Raw genomic sequence first — 26,614 nt, forward strand, 5'->3', positions numbered from 1 at the left:
TGCTTCAGCCTCTCCAGCAGCTGGGACTGCAACCTGTTAGGTTTTCAGAACGGGTGTCAAACAAAGCATAGCTTATGGACTTACTTTCATTTTTCAAAACTCCATATAAACCTGTAAGGAAAAGTGACTAGGACATATCTCAAAATGTTTACAGAGACCAAAGTCTTAGTTCACCAAACAAAAGATAGGATCATTAATAAAGCCTAGCTCATAGGAGGCCATGTCAATCAAACCAAATGAAATATGATAAAGAAGTTGCTTTGCTACGATGTTCACAATGACCTCCTCATAAGCACACGTTTGTCCAGGCACACAGGTGAGAGCTCTAACTCAAGGAGAACAGATCCATTCCCAGAACCCTGAGGTTAAAAACACCAGGATGGAGGCCAAATGCAGGTCCTCTGCCTTCAACACTCACTGCCAGACTTCAGGTGCTCCAAATCCCAGGCTCTGCTCTCCGGTATCACTGGAGTGTCTGATGGCTGAGCTGCAGCTGCCGACCCTGCTAGAGGTCCAAGTATACATGCTGCTTTCTCAAATGCACTCCCTGAGCCCTAGCTACCCCCCACGTCCCCAGTGACTTCCAAGGGTGGTCTTCAGTAATGGAGGAAAGGTGCTATGGGCTGACTATGAAATGTCCCCTGCAGGCTCGTGTGTTCTGACACGTGCTGGTGGTTCCCTCAGGTTGCAGAACCGTCACGAAAGAGGGTCTAGCTGCCAGACACAGATCTCTAGGGGTGGCCCTTTAGGGTTACCTGATCTTAAATCTTGTCCAGTTCTCTACTCCCTGATCAGCCCAAGCCCCTGCCAGCAAGCTGCTCTGCTATGCTAACTCCACTGCAGGAGACCACACCATCTCATACTGGAGGCCAAAGGAAACTTCTCCTCCCTTGCCTTGCTTCTGTCAGGTACTTGCTTACAATACCGAGAAATGTAACAAAAAAGGAGCTCCACCTGCCTTCTGGCTCCCCAGCCCAAGCCCCCCCTTGGGCGGCCATCTTGCGTTCAGTGCTGCAGTCAGCCGAAGATGCATCTCTGACCTGTTTGATGTCCCTCGGTCCAGTTGGCATTTAGTGTACACAGTGAACACGCCCAGTCTTCTCCTGAAATGCCCCTCTCTCACTGGAAGCCAGCCTCTTGCTCTGCGGCCCACTGCCTGGGGCCAAAGCAGCAGCATCCCTTCCCCACAAGCCAGACAGCCTACACCTTGGGAAAGAAGCCAGAGACAACACCTAATTCCTACCATTCCAGGGCAAAATACAGCAAAACAAAAATTGGATAATCTACCAGATCCTGGCCTGGGAGCAGCTGCTGTTCTTTTATTTTGAACAAGTTTAATAAACCATAAAATCCCTGATGAGAACAGAAAACCTTAGGATTGCACTGGCAGAAGGTGAATAGAAACAACCACCATCACCACACCTAAAGCCTTGAAGAGGAAAAGGGGTCTGCACTGGAGCCCGCACAACTGCTTATTTTACATCCCTCCTCCCCCAAAGTTAACTAGAGGCGAACAAAGGTCACATTTCTTCAGAGCAAATGAGCTGGCCTGCCCAAAGCTGAGCAGGAGAAATGGAGCCAGCATGGCTGAAAAGCAGGACAGCTCTGGTCCTGAAGGACCCCTGCCCCAATCCCATCAAGGATGGGACAACAGTGATTCCCAAATTAGGAAGCAATAGCTAAGGCCTGGAAAGTTCCAGGCAGAATCTATGCCTGGAGAGGAAGGGGTCTCTATGAGAAATGGAAGGGACAGGCCTGAAGAGAGATGAAGGAGGCCAAACAGCCCTCTGAGGTAGATGATGGTGCTCTAAACCACAGGCCCAAGATGTCGAGATATTAGAGCTGGTTAAAACCTCAAGGCTAAGACCCACAGAAAAGAGGACAGCTTCTAACCCTGAGCCCACAGAAGTCTAGCACTCAGACCTTTGAAGGGGGAACAGGCTATGAATACGTTAGGGTGGGGCAACCCTGGGCCAAAACTCTAGGACACCAACCAAAGATACACGAGCCTCCCTGCCAGCTCTCTGCTCCCAATGCCCTCCCATGGGACACCTGGCCTCCAGCCATGTCTCCTCTCTCTAATACTCACCCACTGACCTCCAAGGAGGTATGGTCCCTTCCCACCTCCCAGAGAGCCAGCCCCCACTTTCCTGGGCTTTTCCCTTGCGCTTAGCCATTATAGGTTCAGGTCACCCTCCTAGCTCTATAGTCAGGTAGTACCTGTCACCTCCCTCTCCCATAGCGGCTCAAATGTCCTGGTACTTCTTACCACAGGAGATGAGCCCAAAGCTGCAGTCAGAGAGAGCTGGGTAGTGGGATTCAGACCTGGGCAAGTGGCTGAGGTGCCTTTTTAACCAAAGCTGACCTGGCTTCCAGGTTATTCCAGCATCCCTCAGTCCCTACCTGTTACAGGGCATGGCTGGCATACCCCACCCTCTACCCTGAACTTTCCAGCCCAGGGGATGGGCTTCCTCGTCCCCAGAGGCTCTTCACTACATAATCCAGACATTTTGATTTCTCTGTGTGTGTGTCTCTCTGTTCCTCTCTCTTTCTGTCTCTGTCTCTGTTTCTCTCTCTCTCTCTCTCTGCGTCCCACCCTCCATCCCACTTTTCTGTCTCCCTCTGCGTGGCCACTCCCCTGACCCCAGTAAACCTGCCCTTACCTACTCTAACGTGGCTTGAACTGGCATTGAACTGGCAGTGTGGATAACCTATCCCTGGGCTGGCACCCTGACCTGCTGTTTGATGTGTGGTCTGAGAGGAGCCCCTGCAGCTTGGGCTCCTGAGCTCTGCCCTCTGTGCCTTTCGCCTACTCTGATACCAGCACCCTGATCTCCCTCTGAGAAGTCATCCCTACCAAGCAGGCCAGAGATGAGATAGGGAATATCACTACGGACCACACCAGCATTCTAGCTGATGACCATGACAGGTACCACCAAGCCAGGTGGATGCAACCCTCCCAGACACTTCCTCTCTCAGAGGCAGTAAGCGCTGATCTGCAGAGGCCATAATCCTGACAGCATCCAAACTGCTGTGAGTCTCTAGGTCTAGTCATGCCTGACACCATTCCACACTTAGTTCCTCCTCCTTTTTATGATTGTCTTCCAGCATTTCTGTCACTATAAAGCTAAGTCTGGTTACACAGAAACTGATTTCCAGAAGCATGGGGTCAGAAGGGACAATCCCCAAAATGTCAGCTTGCCTGAGCAGAGGTCATGGAGGAGTTGTAAGGATGTAGCTATCTCTCAGCTGAAAAATTGGAATTCCACATATACAGCCTCAGCACCAAGGTTGAGGTGCAGCCTGTTACTGTGGGTGAGAGCCTGAGGTCTGGAGCCTGGCAGTGGGGTGTGTACCTAGCCCCACCCTCAGCTCAGAGAAGCCCCAAGGCCTGCTGCTGAGGACAGACCCCCTCAGGGCCTGAAATAGATCCAAGGACTTAGAGGAACAGTCAGTGGCTTTGGTTTCTCATCCATGGATCCTACACCAATTTACAAAGGCCAATAACCAAGAGTCCTAGGGAGCCACAAAACCAGACAGAATCCTAAAGTTGCAGACAAGAACTCCACCTGTTGGGGCCATAAGGACACGTAAAGTACTCCACTCACATTAGAAGAGGAACTACCTAGCAGCAGCAGCTCATTCTTCACAAACTGTCCCCTCAAATGCCCAGAGGGCTGAGAGCCAGGACAAAGTCTCCCATGAAAAAGGCCTGGGGTCAGCCAACACATCATGGCCACAGAGTCCACGGCTATAAGCTACAGACAGCCTTCTCTGGGAGTTTCTACTTCCTGCTTTTTAGAGACAGTGGACTTCACTGATGTCAAGATCTTTACTACGCTAAAGATTAGACAGGAAGGAATGGCACCAGGAACTCATGTCACTACTTCTGGTTCTCCTCCTAGACCACTGCTTCCTCTGGGGCCACATCACACAAGGCTGGCTTCGTTCACCTGCTCACTGTTTCCACCAGGGAATGGACCCAGCTCTTCACCCTTGGCATCCCTAACAGGTACCTGCTTACTGAACTTCTGGTAAAGGCTATTTTCTTAGTGGGATATGGGTCAGAGACCTCCAGAAACAACACTGGAGGCCAGACCCCTGGAGGAAGGAGGGCACTGAGCAGACAGAATGGGATGAACACACTGCAAGTGGTTCCAAGTGAGCTTGGTGGAAGAGAGATGCTACAGGCTGAATAACCCAGGAAGCTACTTGTACAGGAATCACTCAATCTGCCCAAATGCAATGCTGGCGTCCATGCATAAAGAAAGAAGGATATGACCAGCAAGGACACTGACTCAAGACTAAAGCAAAAGGAAAGAATCTCAGAAGTGGCAGGTCTTTTCATAAAGGTATTTTATTTTTCTATTTTAGTGGAGGAAATATATTTCTCTGTTGTTTTAGCTTCTTTCTACATTTATTCATTTATGTGCACACAGCATGAAAATCAGAAAAAACTTTCAGAAGTTCTCTCCTTTCACCGTTTGACCCCAGGGACTAAAGGCGGTCACCAAGTGCAGTGTTTGAGTGAGACACCAAAGGCCCATACATTCAAATGCCCAGTCACTAAGGAGTGGAACTCTTTTTATAGGATTAGCAGGATTACAAGGCGCTTTCTTGTTGGAGGAAGTATGTCACTGGGGGTGAGCTTTGAGGTTTCAAAAGTCCATGCTGGGCCCAGGCTCTCCCCCACCCCCAGCTTGTAGACACTCAGCTACTTCTGCAGCACGCCTGACTGCCGCCATACTCCCTGCCACATTGGCAATGGACTAAGCCCCTGAGACTGTAAGCAAGCTCCCAATTAAATGCCTTATTTTATAAGAGTTGCCTTGGTGATGGTGTCTTGCACAGCACTGCTCGGTGACTTAGACATCTTGCTTGATGGGCAAGAGCCCTAACCCACTGGGAATGCTACCAAACAAGACAGCCAGCTTCACAGTCCTCTTGCTTCTGAATGAACCTGACACAGACAATACCTCTCTTTACCCTTAAAGAATTTGAATGGTCATGTATTCCCCATCCTATAGACATATACATGTCACACATGCTGATCTTTAATCAACAGAAACCCAGGACTCCTACAGCCATCCCTCTCTCAAGGTCTCCATCTCTTAAGGTCGACATCTCTGCCTTCCTGAGAACAAAAGCCTCAGTCTGATAAGGAGATGGACCTCATATCCTTCTATGATGCTCTGAGGCTAAGTCCTTCTGCTCTGAAGAAAAGGATAATTGGCTGGGTATGCTTTCACATCCTTGAGGATGGGAACGGAGGGACCAAAAGCCTGTCCCAAACCCTAGAAAAAGAACAGCAGCTCACATTTGTTCCCATCAAGTCTTCCAGGCTAGCTGGCTCAGGCTCCCCTCTAACACAGCAGCTGTGTCCTCTCCTTCTTAGCCAGGGCACACTGGGTAGCCCCAAATGGAACCCCCTACAAAAGGGTCCTCAAGCTGTAGTCTAGGGTTGTGGAGATGGCTCAGTGGTTAAAGGACTTGCCATACAAACAAAAAGACCAAAGTCCGTATCTCCAGAACCCATACTAAGTATTGGGTGGGCATAGCAGCCTGGTTGTAATCCCAGTCTCAGGAGGTAGAGACAGGGTCCTCAGGGCCAGCTCGGTGTTTAACTGAGAGACTCTGCCTCAGCGAATAAGACAGAAGAGCAACTGAGGATGATCCCCAACACCAACCTCAGAGGCCACATACATGCCTGCACACACATGCACGAGAACCCACATACTTATACACAAACATGCCTCCACACATACACGTGCACGCACATGCACACACACATACACGCTCTCTCTCTCTCTCTCTCTCTCTCTCTCTCTCTCTCTCTCATACGCATGCTGGCACACAAGTACCCACGCACTCAAAAAATGGAAAAAGAAAAAGAAAGGTACAGCCTGACACCCAGAGGTTCTGGAGAAGCTAAGTGATGTCCTGGGTAAACGGCTTCCCTTCCATCAGCCTCACTTTCCTTGTCTGCAACAAGGATTTGGGGTAACTCCTTTCCACCTATAATTCTAAGCACTATGCCAGAGGTTGTCTGTCTGCCCAGGTTCAAGTCTGGTGCTGTGAGATCTGGCAGGAGCCACCTGCAGCAACCCCAGCTCCCCATGCGTAGCCTGGGAAGAAGAGAGCACCAACTCCGGGGTCTGCAGACTCCGGCGAGGCCACATCTGACTTGTGGTGAGGATACAATGGCTCACTGCCATTGTATGAGCTCGGGGCCCTGCTGTCACTACCCTCATGCCCTCAAATGAAGCCAGCCCCCAAGCCAGCCCTCCCCACCTCCTTTTGTGCACTCTGGGTGAAGAGACCCACCAGATCCTGCAGACTCGGTTACACTACAAGCATGCACACGCTGAGCACGCACAGGCTCAGGCAGACCCCAACGTGCCAAGCAGCAGGGCGGTCACTGCAATAGGACTGGGAATACAAGCAGAGAGGAGTCAGGCAAGGGGCAGGAGGGGGACACATGCAGTCACTGAGGGATGGGAGAGCCAGCGCAGCCTACAAATGAGCCGCCCGCGCAAGCAATGCCGGATCCTTACCTCCCTGGCAGGACCTCTGACCACCAGGACGGTGTTCCCCCAAGAAGCTGGAGGCATGCTGGAGAGAGTAGAGAGCAGGACAGAGCAATATGTACTGAGCAAGGCTGACAGGAGAAAGGACTGAAAAGGAGCCCCCAAGGGAGGATATCCACAGCTGAAGTGGTTCCCAAGAGACCCCAAAGACCTGAGCACCCAAAAATGATCACTTCCCAAGCCTGGCCTGTGCCACCGGCACAGAGGGAGGGGAGTAGGCAGAGGGCGGCCCTCACAGACTAGGCTCTAGAGGTGGGTACTTGCCCTCCAGCCCACTGCCCAGGGAAACCAACTTGGGAGGCTTCTAGGGTAATGTGGACTTAGCAGGGAAAGGACTCAGGGACCTCAGTCTCCTCCAGCCAGAGTCCAGCACAGGGAGAGAATGCTCATTTTCCAGTGCCAGCATCACAGACTGGAGGGTCTGCTCCTCGCCCCAAATGGTTACATTTGGGCAAGGTACATTTCTTCTCTAGGCCTCAGTTTCCCAATGTAGAAAGAGTACTCTACCCGTGCCAGGCACCAAATCCCAATCGGAGTACAGGTGGCTTTTCTAGACTTCTCTCTCTCTAAAATAGAGAGATGTTCAAACATCCCAGAATGTCAGCAACAGTCTAGGAGGAGGGATCTCACTGCCACTAACAGCAGGCCCTTCCCAGGGTTGCAGAGGAAGGGAAAGAGTCTAAAAACAAGTGGTGTGTGTGTGTGTGTGGTGTAGTTATCAACACTACTGGAAAACAGTCCCTTCATGAAATTCTTCTCACTGACCCTGTCCTCAGTGTTTCTTCTAAAGTGTGCTTCGCCCAGGGAGGGCTGAGACTCCTGAGGGACAGAAAGTCCTTATCACTGGATCTCAGCACCCCCTCTCTGCTCACGCCAGGGACCCCACACCTGGAGAGTGACAGATCCTGGCAGAGCAGTCTTCTTGAACTGGTTATACAATGTAGGTGGTCACGAGGGCCTGGAAGGGCTGGCAGTACAACCTCCTAATTACAAATAAGTCAACTAGAGCCAAGAAAGGTGAAGAGGCAGTTTGCCCAAGGGCATCCAGTTTGCTAAGCAGTTGTCAACAGAGCCCAGGTGGGAACCCGAGTCCACAGTCCCTTGAGCAGCACTGTGCAGCTGTGCCTGGGGTTAACATCTGGACACTGCCTTACAGGCCCCACCCTCAACATGTTCACTGCCCTGCCTGTGCTGCTGCCTGCTCAAGACACCCGAGCGCAGAGTGGACCAGCTGCAGTGGGGGCCCCAAAGAGGAGAGCACAACTACCTTTGATGACAAACGCCTCTGACAGCAACCGCATCTGATAAAGGGGCTTGTTCTCCACGGCTATGTCATCAATCCCGGCCCGTGCGTACATGCTGATGGCATCCCGGTATGAGCCCTCCACATAATGCAGCTTGCCCAGGATCAGCATGGCCTCACACATGTACTGTGGCTGAAAGGACAAAGGTGTGTAAGCAGGTTCCAGCTCCAACAATTCCATCCCTCTCCCACTGAGCCACAAGCCATGATTTGCCTAAGACTCTGCTCAAACTCTTCCTCCAGGCAGTCTTCCATGATGCCTTGCTCCATTGCCTCCACAACCAAGTCTCACAGCCCAGTCTACGGCCTACGCTGTGGCTCTTCCTGAAATGCTCACAATGTCCCTAATTGCTTCTTGTCTTGACTTCAGGCAGCTGCAGATCTGGGCCTTTCTTCTCTCCTGAAGCCCTCACAAGGCTCTGACCCAGGATGGCTCCCAGAAATTCAGCACTTATTCTGAATAGTTGGGGACAGGAAGTAAGCCAAATTTTATGGCGGCCCTAGATATAGATAGATAGATAGATAGATAGATAGATAGATAGATAGATAATTTATGGCTTTTCAAGACAGGGTTTCTCTGTGTAGCCTGGCTGTCCTGGACTCGCTTTATAGACCAGGCTGGCCTTGAACTCTCAGATATCCACCTGTCTCTGCCTCTCAAGTGCTAGGATTAAAGGCATGCAACTACCACGCCTGGCTAGGAGTCCAAAATTTATAGTGTGTGTGTTAGGTAAAATTAAAGAAATTACGTGAAAGGCTTTAGAAAGAGCTCATGAGCACCCTGAAGCTGGTATCTACACCCCTGCAGCAGGAGCTCCGGAAGGGGGAACAGCCATATTAGCCTCATGGACAGAGGATAGGAGGTCACCGTCCTCATCAGGGTTAAGCACAGAGCCCAGGAGGCCCCAAATACCTAGTACAAAGCCTGCTCCACCAGCTCCGGCCTCTCACAGCATCCTTAGGGACTCAGCTGCTCTGCGTGGCCCTGGCCCAGCTACCCTAGCAGGGCATGTGCTGTCAGATCACCCAATACTGCCGACCGAGGGAGGCTGAGCTGAGCTGGCTGGGCACAGCCCTCAACTCCAGCCTTAGATGACAGTCTATTCTACTTAAGGTCTTCCCCCTCTTGAGGGCTACAGCCTCGGACACAACTGGCCTATCAGGCCAGGCTCTGGCCATTGTCCTTGGTACAAGGGCAATCAGACTAGAAAGCTCCCTGGGGGTGGAGTCCTGGTCCCACCCCCTAACCTCTCCCACAGGCTGCAGTGGGTAGGTAGGTCAAGGCATCTGTGATCCCAGGGAGGGTTCTCCACCACTCTCACCATCCTCTTCCTTCTAAAGGGCCAAGTAAGAGAAACAGGGTGAGGCCAAGCCAAGCCCCACGGAAGCCACCCTTCCATTCTCCATCCCCCTTAGTTTCTGGTTTTGGAAAATACTATTCCTTTACTGCCTCTGCTCATTCAGAACCATTCCCTATGCCTGCCCAGACTGTCATCTGTTCCCTCAGCCTCACCTCCTCCTGGAAGCCTCCCCAGTGCCCAGGAAGCTCCCTCCTGTGACATGCCCACAGCGCTGAGGGGGACCTACACACCTATCCTGTTCTCTCCGACTACCTTTAACTCTCAAAGGCTGGTTTGTCAGAAGCCATTTGTTAGTGCCCCCAAGAGGCCACCTGCTTCCTCAGTCAGCGCCTCAGGTAACACATCCCCAGAGGGATCCAGCCCACAGTGCTCGTGAGCTGTGTGGTGTCTTTGCCATTCCGTGTGGTGGTCTCAAGCTACAAGCTCACGTCCTCCTACTCAGAAGGAGAGATAACACCCATCCCTGCCTCCCATCACAGTGAGGCTAAGGAACTCACAGGGCAAAGTTGAGAACACAGCTTCAAACTTCCCCCAAGAGAGGAGCACGATAAATACAGGCCGTGAACAGTGATTCTGATCACGCACATGGGTGAAAGGACAGCGAGGCTCAGGGCATGATGAGTGGGTGTGGCTGCTGGCACATCCCAGTGGACTAAGGACGGTTCACAACAGGGCACCCAGAACCATACAGTGAGTACAGTGAGGGTGTCTCTTTTCTCCCATATGGAGCAATGGTAGCCGCTATATTGTGACTTGTATAATATCTTTACTTTGCAATGTTACGTCAGCTACGCTGGCTCTGAATTTGAAGTCTTCTTGGTCTGTCGTCCTAAATAGTCAGAACCACTAATCCTGATCAAGGGAAAGGGTGCCTAAAGAAATTCCTGGGCTTAGGATAAAGATCCCCTTGCTACCCAGATCAGCCACCTGTCCTGTCCCTGACCCATGTCCCTGCACGCTCACAATACGCCCAATAGGAAAGAACACACGAGAACGTATTTCACTCTGAAAGTGACGCCTGTGGAAGCCGTCCTCCAACCAGGGCAAATTCCTCGGTCATTACTCCATTCCGGGTCTTCGGGAGTCTGCACCAAGAAGGAGCAGGGGCACCTGCTTAGATGTCACAGCAGATGGGACCATATCTGTTGAGTGGTTGCCTCTTCCAGGTCACAGAAGTAGGGCTAACAGCATCCCATTATAAAAAGTCCCTGGGAAGCCTTAAGGAGACACTGCAATCCCAGAGCCAGGGAACAGCTGAAGTTAGGGTGGTGGCTTATCTTCACTGATAACTGAGCGAGACAGACTTGAGGCTGCAGGGTCATGATGACTACCTTCCCCGCCCCTCCCCCACACCCATCAGCGCTACTTGGCATACACAGGATTCCACCTGCTGCCCAGAGCCCCCAGCTCCGCCCACCCTTTGGGACTGGGGTAACCTGGAGACTCACCGGCAGCTTCCCATTGTTAAGGATGCTGCTCAGATGTTCTTTGGCTTCTTTCAGCCTGTCCTCATTCTTCTCCAACAAAGGGATAGAGTCCTTTATTTTGTTGTGGTTATCCTTCAAACACTGCTCCAGAAGGGCTTCTGCTAGCAGCAATTTCCCAAAGTCATCTGAAACACAGGACAAGGATCCTTGACTGCTTGAACGTACGTACATGGTAAATATCCTGGGCCCGGAACTGCCCCTACCCAAATGGCTCAAGTCTGAGAAAATAAAGATGCATTTTCCATAAATTTAAATAGGCTTTGAAGACTGAAGGGAGTTCTAAGCCTGTCTGGGTGACCAACCAAGAACGCACCTAAAAAAATAAATGCTCCCAGACAAGCCATGGAAGAGGAAAACTGTATTGTGTGGCTTAACAGCCCATTTCACATTCTCCTAGTTTCTTAGGTCTAGCATAATTGATTTGCTCCATCTTAAGGGACTTTCAGGTTCAAGATGACCCAGCAGCTAGAGCAAAGAATGAATGTGGCATGTCTGGTTTCTTGTGTAGCAAGGCAAGTCATTGATCACGTTTTCAAGTGTCTTCTCACATAAGGAGCTCATCTGCAGACGTCATAACCTGACAAGCAGCTTTAGAGGATTTGATTGTACTTTCCCCTACCACAATGAAATTCCAATCTTGTCACTACCACATTCCTGCTACCTGTGACAGAGGGACACACACACACAGGAGCCAGGTGTCTGGTGTACAGAGCTTAAGTCCAACTGCCTCAGCTGGCTGTGCCTGCCCCATTACCCAGGATGAGGAACCAGTCAATGGAAGTGTCTCATAAACGTCTGTCTGGTGAATGAGATCCCGTAGCTCGGAGGGAGCCAACAGACTTGGGGTGCGTACGTCTAGGAATGCCTGCTCTGCCCCGCCTTTTCACAATGCTTTCAGCGACCACTACTCCCTCCTCCTGAGAACCCCTGCTTCTGTTCAGTCTCAAGGCCAGATCCAAAACTGTACTCCTGAGAGGGATTCTCCCTAACAACCACGCAGCCCTGAACCACGCAGCCACACAATCCCCGGGGGGGGGGGGGGGTTGCCCTGAAGAAGCATCATCAGACCCTTTGCTACCAACCTCAGGATTTTTAAAATTAACATTTGAGGACCTGCCTGTAACAGTGCCACTTTCAAATTCTCATCCGGTGATGGACTATAAGTTGAAGAAACTTCTAGAAAGGGCTACTTGGCAACATTCTATAGATGTTTTTGCACATGTGTAAAACAACCTACTCATAATTCCTCAGCAACATTTATACTAGAAAAAAGAAAAAGGCAGAGAGGCTTTATGTCCATCAATGGGTGGCTTAATTAAAATTCCATATGTCCATAAAAAGCGACATCCCTGCAGCCACAAAAATGGACTGAGGATGCTCTGTATATGCAACTATAGAAGGAACTTCAAGTTAAACTGATAACAAAGCAAAGTGAGGAAGAGGCAGGAAGATCTCTGAGTTTGAGGTCATCCTAGCCAAGGCCTGCCAGAGTTACATGGTGAACCCGTCATCGAAAGAAGGAAGGCAGGAAGCAGTGAGCAGGTCATGGAACTGACACCCCTTTAATATCAACAGCAGCACCAGATGTCTGCAAGTTCCAGGTTAGCCTAGTCTAAACAGAGTTCCAGGCTGGCTAGGGCTACTTTGTGAAACCCTGCCTCATTAAAAAAAAAAAAAAAAACCAAAAAAAAACAGAAGGAAAGAAAAAAGCAGAGTGCACCATGGTGCTGCAATCATAAGCCATTGTGTGTTTCTGTATGCATATGACACACACACAGATACACAGAGACACACACGGACAGACACCTCTGGAAGCCTTGGGAACAGGCTAGAGACACAGTAGAGCTTCTCAGTATTGTGGCACCTTTGCCAGTATGTTTGACCTTTGTAAATATACCATCTACTCAAAAATAAGATTTAAACCAACGCAGGCCTGGAAAGTGACCTTCATTTCCAACTATCAGCAGGAAGAGCAGCGGATGTCTAGCATGGATGCATCATCAGTCCCAGCTCTCACCAGAGCTGTGTACCTCTGTGCTCCTGGCTCAAGGCTCTGTCCTGCTTTGTGAAACACACAGCAGGGTTCCAAGCCAGCTCTAGGAAACTGTGTCCTCCCCAGGCTCCTCCAAAGAGGGGGAGCCTCTCCATCCCCTGCAGCTTAACTCCCCTCACCCTGCCACAGAGCTCATCTAGCCCTCCCAGAGGTCCTGGCCCCATCTAGTTACTTTTCATGCCAAAAGAAATTTGCTTTGCTCCCAGAGTGCCCTCTGAACCCTTGCGGCCTAGGGTGGTGTGCTCCGTGCAGGTTTCAGCTTGTGGCATGTTCTCCACGGGTATGAAAACCTGAGTGCACGTGTAGAAACTGGACAAACACCACTGAACTGGCCAAATCGAATAATTAAAATAACTAAATAAATCAGAAAGAGGGTGCAGAACTTTGTGTCCCCCCTCCCTTTCCTCGGTAAGCAGCAGAGCAGGTGAGAGATTTAACCAAGGACTCTCCCCCCTCCAAGTCTGTTTGATGAGCACTGCTCTACGCCCTGAGGGGACAGAACTGTGGAAGGGACACTAACATCTGTCGTGGGTCTGCTCCGTGCCAGGCATTTTATTGTGTAATCATATTTAGCCTGCACAGCCCTATAAGGTAGCTGGGTGTCCCGTATTTGTGGTTTTGTTAGGGTAGTAACCAAGGACAGTGACAACACGATACAGGCAAACAAGAGCGTCTGTCCTGTATCTCACTCGCAGCAGAGATCTTGATAACTGGAAGAAAAAGATGTAAACATTTACCTAATGTGTTACTTATTGGCCAGGGCGCCCCATTGGTCATGTCTGGCTTGTGGAGGTCAGAGGTCAACCTGTAAGGAGTCCATTGATTCTCAGTTTTCACCATGTGGGTACAGGACGGAACCTAGGCTGGCAGGCTTCTCAACAAGCACCTTTAGCTCTTGAGCTGCCTTGCTGGCCTCTGACAGTTTAAAAATAAAGAAAGGTCTGCAATTTTCTATGATTAGGCTGAAAGCTAGCAGCGAACCCCACAGCAGGGGCAAGCGCCTCTCGCTTTACTGCAAGGATGTGAAGCACTGTTTGTGTGTGGTGCCAGGGAGGCCCTACCAGAGCCTCATCTCCAGCCCCTCTGGCTGTCTACTCTCAATGCCAGTCCTTTTCAGGGAGGCTTCCTCCCTCCCAGCCTCCTCTACCAAATCTGTTGGTTTGGCAGACTCACTCGGCAAGTATCATGTTATTTCCTTTTCCCAATTCCCCTTCTCCTTACTCTTTTCCCTTCTTCTTCCTATCATACTATTCACCATTGAGAAGTCTATGAAAGTAAAGGGCCCCTGGGAATTTCAAGTCCTAAATTTTCAGTTTGCCTGAATCATCTAATTAGGGTGAATCAGCTCAGCCCTGTCTGGGTCTGGGTCAGAGGATCTAGCTCCTCTTGTCAGAGCCATGGCAGCCCCACAGGACACCTGCAATTAGCAGAGGCAAGCAGGGTTCACTGAGTGGCCACCTTTGGAAAACACACATGCACATTTACAGCTAGGAAGTGTGGGCCAAGTCAGCCTTCTCTCTCTTCCACATCAAACTGGCAAGAGATTCTGTGGCTTCTATCCCCAAAGGCTTGCAGGGACTGAGGCCCTCCAAGCATGGACTTGGGAGAAAAAGGTGAAAGACCAACCTGCCTCAGACACTTAAACTGAAGCTGTATTTAAGGCAATCTTTCCAGTTAAAGAAACACATCATTCTAATGAAAAGCAAAACCAAAGAGACAATTATGGTATAGTGTTTATACTTTTAATGGGTTATTTCCTAAAACGGTAAAGTCAGGGAGAACAGTCTGAAAAAGATGGATCATGAGGATCAAGATGGCTCAACCATTAAAGGCACCTGCTACCAAGCCTGACAAGCTGTGTTTGATCCTCAGCACCCACGCTGGAAGGAGAAAACTGACTCCTGCAAGTTGTTCTCTGACCTACGCACGTGCACACGCACACACACACACACACACACACACACACACTAAAATGTAAGTTAATTTTTTTAAAGCTTGTTCCTGCGTTCACAACCATTGAATGTGGCTGGTAACAGATGGGCTTCCTTCTTTTTTCTAAAGGTGTTCTGTAAATGTTTCATAATAATGTGTTAACAAAATCCAAACACTGGATGGCTTTCAGACAGCTTGAGCAAAACTTTTAACCCTGCCTGACAACCTGAGTTAGATCCCAGAGCCTAAATGGTGGCAATAAAACAAAAACAAAAACAAAAACAAACAAACAAAAAAAAATCTGACTTCCTACAAGCTGGTCTCTGACTTCTGCATGAAGGCTGTGGCTCAGGGACATCCTGCCCCTCAAATGAAATAAAGAAAAGTAACGGGAAAGGTTGTTAAAAGTCAAATCAAAATACCGGGCCGGTTTTGCTTTCACATGACCAAACCTCTGAAGTTCCCCTCTCCCATGCTCACCACATCCACAAAGATACCGGATGTAACTTTGAAGAACAAATACAAAGGTAGTGACTACCTCCCCTGTGGTGGGAGCAGCCCCATTGTGACAGGAAAAGGGCCTGGGGTTGTTCTGCTTCAGCATTGCTCCCTCAGTCCCACTGCCCAGCAGCCAGCTCCTCCCTCTCAGCACCTGCTGGAATCTATGTTCAGAGGCCACCCTAAGTATCTACAGAAAGCTCTGACACAGCAGGCCCTCAGTAAATGGGGGTCTCTTGGCTTCAGCCAGCCCTCCCTCAGCACTTTCTGCCCTTTTCCACATTATGTCAGCTTCAGGTCACTCTGGCAGGCGGTTAAGTTTTTAATAATCATCATATAGGCAGGAGATATTGCTCAAGTTGCAGAGAACACAAGCTCGGTTCCCAGCGCCCACATCAGGCAACTCACAGTCCTGTCTAACTCAAGCTCTAGGAGATCCAACACCTTCTTCTGGCCTCCGTGGGCACATCTACATGCACATATACACATAAGTAAAACACACAAAGTTAAAAATAAAGGGGTTGGGAGGGGAAGAGGGTCAAGGGTCTCACTATGTGGCCCTATCCGACTGACCTGGAACTCACTATGTAACCCAGGCTGGCCTTGAACTCATAAAGATCCTGCTGCATTTGCCCTCCTCCCGTGCTGAGATTAAGGGTGTGTGCCATGACGCCTACAAAAAATAAAGATTCTCCATCCTAGGCTGCAGTTAGGGGGATGAGCACCAACACTATTTTTTCCCAAAAGAGGTTTATTCTCTGAGTAACTACGAAATCCAGAGACAGAGAAATAGCAGTCAATCCAAAGATGGTTCTTGCATGCCCTGGGCACTACTTGATTCCTTTCCCTTGTTGCTCTGTGTGTGTGTGTGTGTGTGTGTGTGTGTGTGCGTGTGTGTACACATGCACATATGCACACACTTTATGTATATGTATGTATGTACGTAGGTTGGGGTTGTGTATCCAGATTTAACTATGAGAGAAACATCACCCCCAGAGCTAAGCAGGGGAGGCCATCTGTTTTCACTACTCAGTCTCCCTGTATACACTGGTCAGTTCCCAGCCAAAGACAGGCCCCAACTCTACCACTAGTGCCAGTTTGCTTGCAAGGACTTGTGCATGAATGAACACAAGCTCTGCCAACATACATACTGTGTAACCTCTGAACCTTGGTGTCCACACATCAAAGATAAGGAGAAAACTCCCACCATCCTCAAGCTGGGGCTCTGTTTCCCAAAAGTAGTAGTAGAAGTAGTAAAAGTTAAAGTAGAGGAAGGTAGTCCGATTAGGTTTGGGAAATTTGGCATTTATAGTCTAACCTTTCTTTCACCTCACACTGGATGAGCACATTAAAGAATCAGAGAAATACTGAGAGTTTTTGTTGGGTTACTGTTGATGCTGGGCATCAAACTCAAGGATCTAGCACTCAGCTCTGTCCTCTTAGTTTTGGAGGGTTTTTTCAAGGACGAATTTCACCAATCCACACAGAGCTCAGGCTAGCCTCAGATTCCAAACCACCCTCTGCCTTTGCCTCCCAGGTGGTAGGACTGCAGACACGTGATACCCTGGCCAACAGGCCTGCAGTCAGACTTTAAAGTCCATCTTTGAATCCATTCTTCCCTTTCCTTTTTGGCTCCCTACATCTTTCTGTCCTGGGATACTGATTAGCCATTGGAAGCTCTAAACAACTTAGCCCCATGGGGACGGAAGGAGGCCTGCTTCCTGTCCTGGGCCAGCACCTTGCTCTGTGGGGCCAACTTCACTCAGACTCCCACACCTTACCAGGTACCAACACTCTGTCAATTCTCAGCCCCCCCTTTCCCCCCCCCCAGCCAACCCTGCCCAGGGGTGTCCTGCTGGGGCCTTGGAAGAGGCAAGGACTGACTGCCATGCCACTGGCATGTGCAGACCTCCCTGCACCCAGGGCTTCCCTTGAGCAGACACTTGCCCTTCCCAAACATCACCCTTGCAAGGTCTCTAGCGCCTTCCACCCTTGGAGCCCTACGAGCTAAGCCACAACCACCCACCATCCCGCCCCCTGTCCACTCTGGGTGTTCTACAAGGGTATATGGGTATATGTGCACCTCGGAGAGAACAGCACAAACAGAAAAGATGCACTCGGAATCCCGGGTTCAGGTCCAGCTTACGGCTGGACGGTGAAGTACAGCAAAGAGGAGGAGCTGTCGAGTGATGACCTGATTAGTCCTGAAGACTTGTCCGTCACACAGCAAGCACGATACTGATGCAACCTATCATTGCTATTATAATCATCCCATCTCTCCTGCAGAAGCGTCCTGGCCTGGGCGGTTTGGGGGAAATCTTTATATACGGACTTATTCTCTGCCTAAAAGGTAGGTGTGTACGGGGAGAGGGGGGAGTCTGAACCTCTCTCTCCAGACACCCTAAACAGAATCTGGGGCTGGAGACTGGGCGGGGTTCTTCCTCCGCCCCATCAGGGTTCTTTCCCGCCCCTACTCAGGAGGCCAGCCCAGCTAAACCAGCCCTACTGCTAAAGCCACACAGACTGCCAGGAGTGGATGGGGCCAGTGTCCGCCACTAGCGAAGAAACTAAGGTTTGCCCGCCTCTCTTCTCCGACCTACCTGGTCCTCAACAAGCCTCGGTCCAGGTCTGCTGTGGACAGAGCTTGGTTCTCAACTTTATTTGAGAGGAAAATAAGAGATGACACAAACTTCAACATGAGGTGGTTTAGGGAGGCAAGAGTCCGGTCTAGTGCACTTCTCAGATACCTAGAGAAAACTCCATTTCACCGTAGGGTTACCCACATGACCTTAAAGGCCAGAGAGCACAAGCTTTTTCTCTCTCTCCTCTTCAAACACCCAATCTGAACGCGACTTCTCTCTTGGAACTGAAGGACTTTCCTAACTGCCTCGGCAAGCAGGATGGTGGGTCGAGCCGCGCTTCCTGGAGGAGGCGGTGCTTTTCGCGCGCTCGCTGCCGGCAAACCTGCCCTTCCCTCACTCACCGGTGTCCAGAGAGAACCTGCCGCTCGGGCTGTTTCGCCGGTTGCTACTGCCGCCGCCGGAAATACCCAGCGTCTGCAGATGCCGGACCAGCTCGAACATGCGGTCCCAGTGGCCCTCAGCGCGGCAGCGCTCCATCTCGGTCTCCACCTTCAGGTGGGAGCCGTGCGCGCCCTTCGCAGCCATCTTCGAGCGGGTGCTGTCATGGGAGGTGCGGCGGAGGAGTGGAGACCCGGTCGGGGTCGGCGTCCAGGCTGGGGCGCACTCTCCGGCAGAGTCGACGGGAGTGGGGACGGCATCCGCGGCCCCGGCGGCAGTGGGGGCCCGTGTAAGGACCGGTGGCCCGCAGCAGCAGCAGCGGCGGCAGCGCCCAGCGCACCGCCCTGAGCCTCCGGACTCGGGCTGCGGCTGCGCGACCCTAAGGCGTCCAGAAGCAGCCTCCGCCGCTGCTGCAGCAGCTCCTGGCGCTGCTGCCGCCGCCGACGCTGCAGCAGCTGCCACAGCCCCCGCGGGCCCGGGCGTCTCCAGCTGCAGAGCCTCCCGGGACCGTGGCTCCACCCCCGAAAGGGCGTGGCTATCCCCCGCAGGGCCGGGCGCGCGGGCAGCAAGCGAGGCCACAGCAGCCAGGCGCGCGCCGGGCGACCACGGCCCGCCCTCCGCCGGCCCCCAGCCGCTGGCTGGGTGCTCACTTTAATGCTGCGGGGAGCCCGGGCGCCCGGGGGCGCCTCGCCCCCCGTCCCCTGCCCATGCCGTCGGCACTCTCGGCCTGGGCTCCTGCGCCCGGACCGCCCTGCTTTGTGTGGTGGCCCCGTCACCGCCACAGCTTGCCACACGTCACAAATCCGAGGAGCGGCCGGCAGGACAGCCCTAGTCACGAGCTCCAGGGGATCCCGGCCGGATGCAACGGCAGGGCCGTGTCCTAGGCTCCTCGGAAGTCCCCGAGTGGGAGAGGGCTTATGTTTGTTTTAGCGGCCGGACTCCTCTTTCCGTCGGTCTCCCTACTTTGGGCACTGAAAGAGGCTCTGAGCAACTTTCCACTCACTGCTACTTTTTGGTGTCTAAAGACTGATCAGCTGCAGGGAGCGCCCGACTCCTCTCAGCTTAGCTCTAAGGCAAGTGGTGCCCAGAAGTTCAAAGGACGGGGGGGCGGGGCTTGGAGCGGCCCGGACCATCCGGACTAGAAGGCTGGTGTCGTGACCCCGCCCTCGATGAAACTGGAGCTGTCAAATCCTGCACGAGAACTGAGGGTGTCACTCTGAAAACGCCCAAGACCCGTACTTACATCACTTGTTGTATGGACCAGTCCGAAAACTTTCGAGGATGATGGGGTTAAGGCAAGCTTTTCGGTAGACTCCCAGAAGTTTGAAACTGAAGGATTCCTACCCCTCCGGGAAGTTCTCCCACTCCCTGCCCTTCATTGTCCGGAAACTCACCGCTACAAGTTTCGCGGCAGACATAAAGGATGAAGGTTTTCGGGCTTTTCAGACCTCAGGCTCCTGACGCCATCATCACAGTGCCCGTCTCTATCCAAACTCCAGCTTCCCCACGGATATCTTCCCTCGGATCTACCTGCAGCCCCTTTCTGTCCTGGAAGGCAAGATTCCCCACCCCTGTGTGTTGTCCTGAGCACCTAGGGTTCCTCAGAACTAGGTGACCGGGAAGGAGGCAGAGAGTGAAAGACTGACTTGGGTAGCCTGAGAATACAGTCAATTTACCCTAGCCAGATTGTTCTTGGGAGTTACTCCTGAGGCAAGAGGGAACAGCAAGATTGACAGAAGAGGGGAGGGTAGCCTGACAGAAACAAGAGAGCCCCCTCTTTCCTTCCTGCTCCTTTGTCCACGGTGGCGAATACTAGGGGGCTGGCTGCAGAGAGCATCGTTGTTTGTCTGACCCTGCCATCCTCAGTTTGTGTGCAGCTTAGGGGAGGACACAGTTTGCTTCAGGTTGATAGCAAGGGTTCCTCCACGGGCCTGACCATTCCTCAGCTCTTTTCCAGCAAAGCCAATACTGACCGAAAGACCAACAATTATCACGAGTGAAAACCCATAGGAAAAAAAGCAAAGAACGGCTGGGATTGTATTAGTAACATGTGCCGAGATACAGGCAAATAGCAGAGCAGTGTTTGTTGGATGTGGCGGTACACACTTGCTGTCATTGCGTTTGGAAACTAGAGGCAGGGGGATTACAGAGAATTCAAAGCCAGCCTGGGCTATAGCAATGAGCTCCAGGCCAGCCCGTAGCAAGATTCTAAAAAGGGGGGTGGGGGCGGTGTTTTACTTTTACATAGCAAGATCCTTGAAAAAACAAAGGTGGTGGTGGTGTTTTGGTTTTTGTTTTTTTAAATAATCTTAAATCTCACAGATAAAAATTTAGGGTAAATTCTGGTCAAGACAGCTCTCATACCATCTTACCAAACCTACTGCCCCAACAGCATGGTGGTCTGCTAAGCTGATTTTATTGCTCGTAGTAGAGAGGACCAGCTTTGATCTGTAACAGTTTTATTAGTGTTTCTAACAAGGAAAATGAAGTGCATGGGAGGAAGTGTGGGATTTGGGTTGTTTTGTTTTGTTTTGTTTTGGTGGGGGGTTGGCTGTTTGAAACAGGTCTCACTATATTGCCCTGCCTGGCCTGGAACTCACTGGGTACACCAAGCTAGCCTTAAACTCAGAGATTTGCATCTTAGTGCTGAGACTAAAGGTGTGCCCCACCACTGTGGGCAGCAGGGTATATGCAGTTTTTAGTGAGCAACAAAAGGCATAAAGCTTAAAACAGACCTGAGGGCCAGTCTGACTGCATACTTAGTTGCTGTCTCTAGACAAGAGAAAGGGCTTAACAATATATTAATGAGATTTATGAAGATAAGGGCTCGGTGGACCTTGAAAGGTTTGTGAGACTTAGGTGGGCCCAGAAACATACAATATGGAAGAGCTAATCCTAACTCACAGAAAGCCTATTCATGCTTGCTTCCACAGGAAACAGGCTACTAGGGATGTGGTTAAGTCAAATTCACAACACAACTGCTTGAGTCGTCAGTAAAAGGGAGAAACACCTGCAATTGCCTTTTTCTCTGGTTTGCCTGGGAGCCTTTGGGGCACCTGGTTTTCTAAAGGGGTTACCCCTATGGACCATCTTGCCTTTTCTTACAAATTAACAGCCTGTGAGTGGCACGCTCTGAGGCTGAAGGAGCAGAAAGTTGAATCAGTATTGCAGATCACCTCCTGTGTAGGATTTGAGAAAGGTCATCCACATACTGAGTAAGAATAGAGAGAGCCCCAGAGAACATTATGGCCCTTGGGTTCTCGGTTGGGCACTTGAGAAAAGGGAGGAGGTACTTCAGTAGTTCCCAGACACAGAAACCCATGGACAGTGTTGATTTTCCCCTAGAGAAGACAAATAGAAGTGTTGAGGGTTTGGTTTGGTTTGGTTTGGCTTTAATCTAAAGAGGTACCAAGAAAAGCAATGCACATAATAACTGTAAGGCTCTGAAACCTCACAATAGCATCCGAGCCCAGTGCTGTGGGAGTGGAGAGTGATTGTCTTACATCGGTACCTATGTCGATCATGAATTTGTAAGGTTATCCTCTAATCTCTAGAGACATGTTTCCTTGTAGGTTTAAGGATAAAATGGGAGCTGGAATACCCTCATTTGTGATTTGCCTCTCCTCAACCCCCACCTAAAGTTCTTTCAAAATATCCTGCCTGCTGTGGAAGGCCTAGCTGTAGGGCTGTTTCCCACTCTATTTTATGCTTGCAAACTAAATCACTTTATGGTTTGAAGCTAATCAGAAAAACAGCATGGCTAGAGCACGCCTGCTTCCTGACCTGCCGAAGGCTCTCCCTAGTGTCAGGTCCCCTCAAGGCTCCTTTGGACTCCTCTGAATGAAATGGAAGAATGACCTTCCAAAGACCTTGAACAACATCCTTGGCTTTTCCAAACTCTATTTTAAATTACTATAGGGATCTTCCTATCTTTGTTTTTTATTGACATTTCTGAATCTGAAGTGCCAACTACCAAATGAATTAATTGGCGTGAGCGTGTGTGCATATAGACATATATCTTTGAGAGTTTATCATATACTCTCAAAACAATCCTAAATCCTAAACAATGAACAATGGCTTTTAACTGAGATTGAAACCAAAAGTAACTGTACCATAGAGATGTTTTTCCCTCTCCTCTGATGGACTTTTATCTTTAAGAGGTGAGTGAGTGTCGTGGTATCTGGCTATCCGGAAGGAGAAATAGACAGGGGGATGAAAGCATGAAGGGTAGTAGGAGAAGAGAATAGAAGGTTTGAACGGTGATGTGGGATCACATAAAGGATGGCTTTATGCTATTTATTTTCATTTTGCTTTGGTCAATGAATCTATTCATGAATCATTTTGAAATCTGATTCATTTGAGCAGTTCCTCATGCTAATAAAAAATAAATAAAATAAAGATTCCTGAGTGTTTGTATTTTTGTTCTATCCATTCTAAAGCACCTCAAGTGAATTGTGTTCATATCAGAAGTTCGTTGTAGTAACCACTGTAATTTTAAAGCTTCAATTCTAAACTATTGTATCACAGAAGGATGCAGGTTAGTCAAGTAGACACATTTGCATGTACAATAACTGGTCCACGAAAAGTACAGAGGAAGAAAGTCTTGCTCAGGGACAAACACATGAGAGCCTTCAAATAGTGAGCTATGTTGCCAGTGCTCAGAATGGCTCAGGGGCTCGTGGGCTCACAGCCAGACAGTTCCACAGTGCCTGGTAGTTCTCTGCTGAAGGAGCATTTGGAAAGATTCTCCTGAACTCAGGCAAAATGAAGCAAGCCTGAGGAAAGTTCTCTTAAAGTTTTGAACAAAGACAAAATTTGTCCCACAGCAAGTTAGGTTTGATGTAGTGGGGGTCCACACTTGTCCTTTCTACTAGATGCTTTCCTCTGTGGCTAAAAATGGCAGGAACAGGAGGCAGACAGAGCTAGTGCTGTAAATAAGGTGGACATCCTAACAAGGAATGATTTGCAGTCAGGCTAGGAAATCAACAAGCTCCTAGAACAGTCTTTTTTATTGTTAGGGGACAAAATTTACTCACTATTTGGGGAATGTAATGAGAAAAACTGAAGGAGCTTGAGCTTAATATAAGACTCCTATCCTTCACTGTTTAAGTCAGAATACAGTCCAGGCCAGAGACACACTTTTCTGAGTCAGGAGTCTTAGGCTGTATTATTGTTGTTTGAATCTTCACAAACCTGTGTTGTGAAGCCTTGTTCCCTGACAAGTGGTGCTGTTTCTGGGAGTTTCGGGCCATGGCAGGTGAACTAGGTCACTGATGAGGGATAGTTTGAAGATTCTGGCCACTAGTGCTAACTGCCTTCTACTTCCTGTCTTGGCAGGCTGTGGGCTGCCAAAGGTTAACCTCTCCACCTGTTCCAACTATGATAGACGTAACCCTCTGAAACCATGAGTCAAAAAACTAAACAATCTTTCTTCCTATAAAGTTGTTCCTGTCATGTATTTTGTCCCGGTGTTGGAAAGGTAATGTAGTCGAACTGAGGTCTTGGTTTCAGTGGACCTCCATGACTGAATGATGACTTTCTGAAAATACCAAGACAACTCTCTGGTAAGTCAGACTATTCCCTTTGCCCCATCACGTCACTCTGTACCAGATGGTACAGTGGCTGTGAACAATGAGGCCAAAGGCCACCAAGTGCTCCCAGCTGTCTAGAAATGGAACATGGAGTCTGAGAAGTTGCTTTCCTTTACTTTCTATGCCAGCCTCTTCTTTCATTCCTGCATGTAGGAGATCCAGCAAAATCCAGAATGCTACTTCAGTTCTGTTTTTCATGACTCCCACTCTCTGTCAGCCTAAACTTCTTGACTGTGAATATGAATGGGAGCTTTGCTTTATGGCCATCAGCTGTGGGAGCTCAGGTCATCAGTGTGTGTGACACACACAGCTGATAGCCTCCCTAATTTTCCCTTTTGCTCCCAGTGTTGCAGACTGAACCCAAGGCTTCATGCTCTTCAGACAAGTACCACGGAGCCATACACCAACCCAGTCTCCTTTGTGTCCCACAGCCTGTGAGCCAATCCCCTTTTACTACCGCCGTGGTTACTGGCTCACCGCTCTCCTGGCTGTCTTAACTGTTAGTACTGAACAACCCTCTCAAGAGCTTGACGTTAAAACACCAGGCCCGGTGGCCCGGTGGCCCGATGGCCAGTTTGTGTCAGCTGCCAGGAAAACGGCATGTAATCAGTAGACTGAGGACTAAAGTCCAACACAGGCAAGCTTCAAAACCGTGGATTACTGTGCGGGGCAGACACTCAGTAATTACTTCTTCTGTTAATTTTAGAATGTGAGAAGGTGCTCCCCAGGCTTCTGCTTCTTGGCATCTCAGTGACTCTTGTTCATCTTATAAGACTGATGCCAAAGGCTCCCTCCCAGAGCAGAGCCCTGTCTGTCTCCCCATCTGAGAGAGAGAGAGAGAGCGTGCACTCAGCTAGAGTGCTCAGAACCTTTTCAGCTTTCCTTAGCTGGCTTATGATTTGGCACACCATTCTTCAAGCCAGCTCTGAGGGTCTAGCTTTTCTGGTGACAGCAGTTGTGCCTCACAGTTTTGCTAGGTCTGCTTTCCCAGTCTCTTTCCCTTCTTCCAAAAATATTTTATGAACTAAGCATGATTACATAGGTCTGTAATCACAGCAGTTGGGTGACTATAATAAGGAGGCTCATGAGCTCAGGGTCACTATGAACTCAAAGCCAGCCTAACCTATATAGTGAGACCGTGTCTCAAAAAACAAAACAAAACAAACAAGCAAACAAACAAAACCACAAAGTCCCACAAAGGCTGGAGATGTTACCATGGAGAGTTTGCAGTTAGAATTTTGGGTTCATTTTCCAGTGCTGAGAAGATAATGCTTTTTGCTGTAAAGAAACATCACAATTAAAGAAAAGTCCATGATAGATAATTGTTATAAAGAAACCTGTAAGCCTTCCATGAGAGTCAAGAGTCAGGCTTTTATCAGCATCCTGGAGCCTCCAGTATGTCTCTTTCCAGACAACCTTCTGCTTCTTGAAGATAACTGTTGGATTTATGGTAATTATGCTATTGCTTTCTGATAGCTTTATCAAATTGAAGAAAATCTTTTTGTTGCCAGTTTCTAAAAAATTATGATTGGAGTGGGCAGCACACAAGTCTTTAATCCCAGCACTCAGAGGGTGGAGACAGGCGGATTTTTGTGATTTTGAGTCCAGCTTGGTCTACATAGTTCCAAGACAGCCACAGTTGTTACACAGAGAAACCCTGTCTCAAAACACCAAATAAGTAAGTAAGTAAGTAAGTAAATAAATGATGGAGATGTAAATTAAATTATTATAGGGTCATGTGACTTTTCTGCTTTAAATCTATTCATGTGATGAAGTATTTTAGATGTTAAAGAATCCTTGCATTTCTGGTATAAACTTGGTTGCATTAATTTCTTATGGCTGATGTAATAAATTAACAAAACAGCATACGTTTATAATCTTTACAATTCAAAATCCCACAGTGAATACTATAAACTTGATCAGCATTCCTTTTAACATTATTTTTACTATTAGTGTGTGTGAGAGCAGGTTTATATGCAGATGAATCAGTTATTTGAGGAAGCCAAAGTGTTGGATGCCCTGGAACAGGGGTTACAGGGGTGTGTGAGCCGCTTGACCTGGGTGCTGAAAACTGAGCTTGAGTCTGCTGGAGTAGCATCCACTCTTAACTTTTGTGGCATCTTGCTAGCCCCTTCTGAAAATTCCATAACTGTAAACAATGTATCTTGATCAAATCCATCCTCAACCCCCCCACTTCTCCCTCCTCATTTTCTCTTTATTTTTGAGATTATAATTACATCATTTCTCCCTTCCCCTTCCTCCCTCCAAGACCTCCCAAATACCCTTTTTTGCTCTCTTTCAAATTCATGGCTTTAAAACATATTGTTGTTACATATAGAAATATGTATATACATATATATCTATATATACATATATACATGTCTCTACATATATGTATATACATATCTATTTCCTAAATGTTGTTAGGAATATGTTCAGACCTGCACAGTTTGAATAATGTTACTCATGTGTGTCGGGCTGACCATCTGGTATTAGATAACTGATGGTGTGCCTGACCCTGAAGAACCTCCCTATCTCGGCATTCCTTAGTTAGGGGCTGTTTTTCTGTGGGGTTGAGGCCATGAGGCCTTTCTCCTGTACATATTAGCATGTCTATTGCTGTTGGCCTTGTTTAGCTTCTGTTTAGGCAGCCATGTTGGTGAGATTTTATGGGTGTAGTTTCTGACTTTACCATGAGACACAAACTCATAGCAAACTCTCTGGTCCCCTGATTCTTACAATCTTTCCACTCCCTCTTTCACAGCGGTCGCTGAGCCTCGGG

The 26,614-nt window shown here is 49.3% G+C and overlaps 1 protein-coding gene across 2 annotated transcripts in view; it reads right to left on the minus strand.

Moving 5' to 3' along the window:
* Positions 1-19,166, minus strand: part of Ttc7a (tetratricopeptide repeat domain 7A) — a 100,807-nt gene extending 81,641 nt beyond the window's left edge. The window contains exons 1-4 of one of the 2 annotated variants that reach the window (XM_060363336.1): positions 18,205-19,166; positions 10,700-10,863; positions 7,855-8,023; positions 6,555-6,674 (exon numbers count right to left, since the gene is read on the minus strand). In XM_060363336.1, the coding sequence (XP_060219319.1) occupies positions 6,555-6,674; positions 7,855-8,023; positions 10,700-10,863; positions 18,205-18,388 (637 nt within the window). In that variant the 5' untranslated portion in view covers positions 18,389-19,166. The remainder of the gene's footprint in view (positions 1-6,554; positions 6,675-7,854; positions 8,024-10,699; positions 10,864-18,204) is intronic. The other variant, XM_021658392.2, reaches the window with a different exon arrangement.
* Between the last annotated feature and the right edge of the window lie 7,448 nt (positions 19,167-26,614).

This window comes from Meriones unguiculatus, chromosome 1 (genome assembly GCF_030254825.1).
Source record: "Meriones unguiculatus strain TT.TT164.6M chromosome 1, Bangor_MerUng_6.1, whole genome shotgun sequence".
NCBI classification, from domain to species: domain Eukaryota; kingdom Metazoa; phylum Chordata; class Mammalia; order Rodentia; family Muridae; genus Meriones; species Meriones unguiculatus.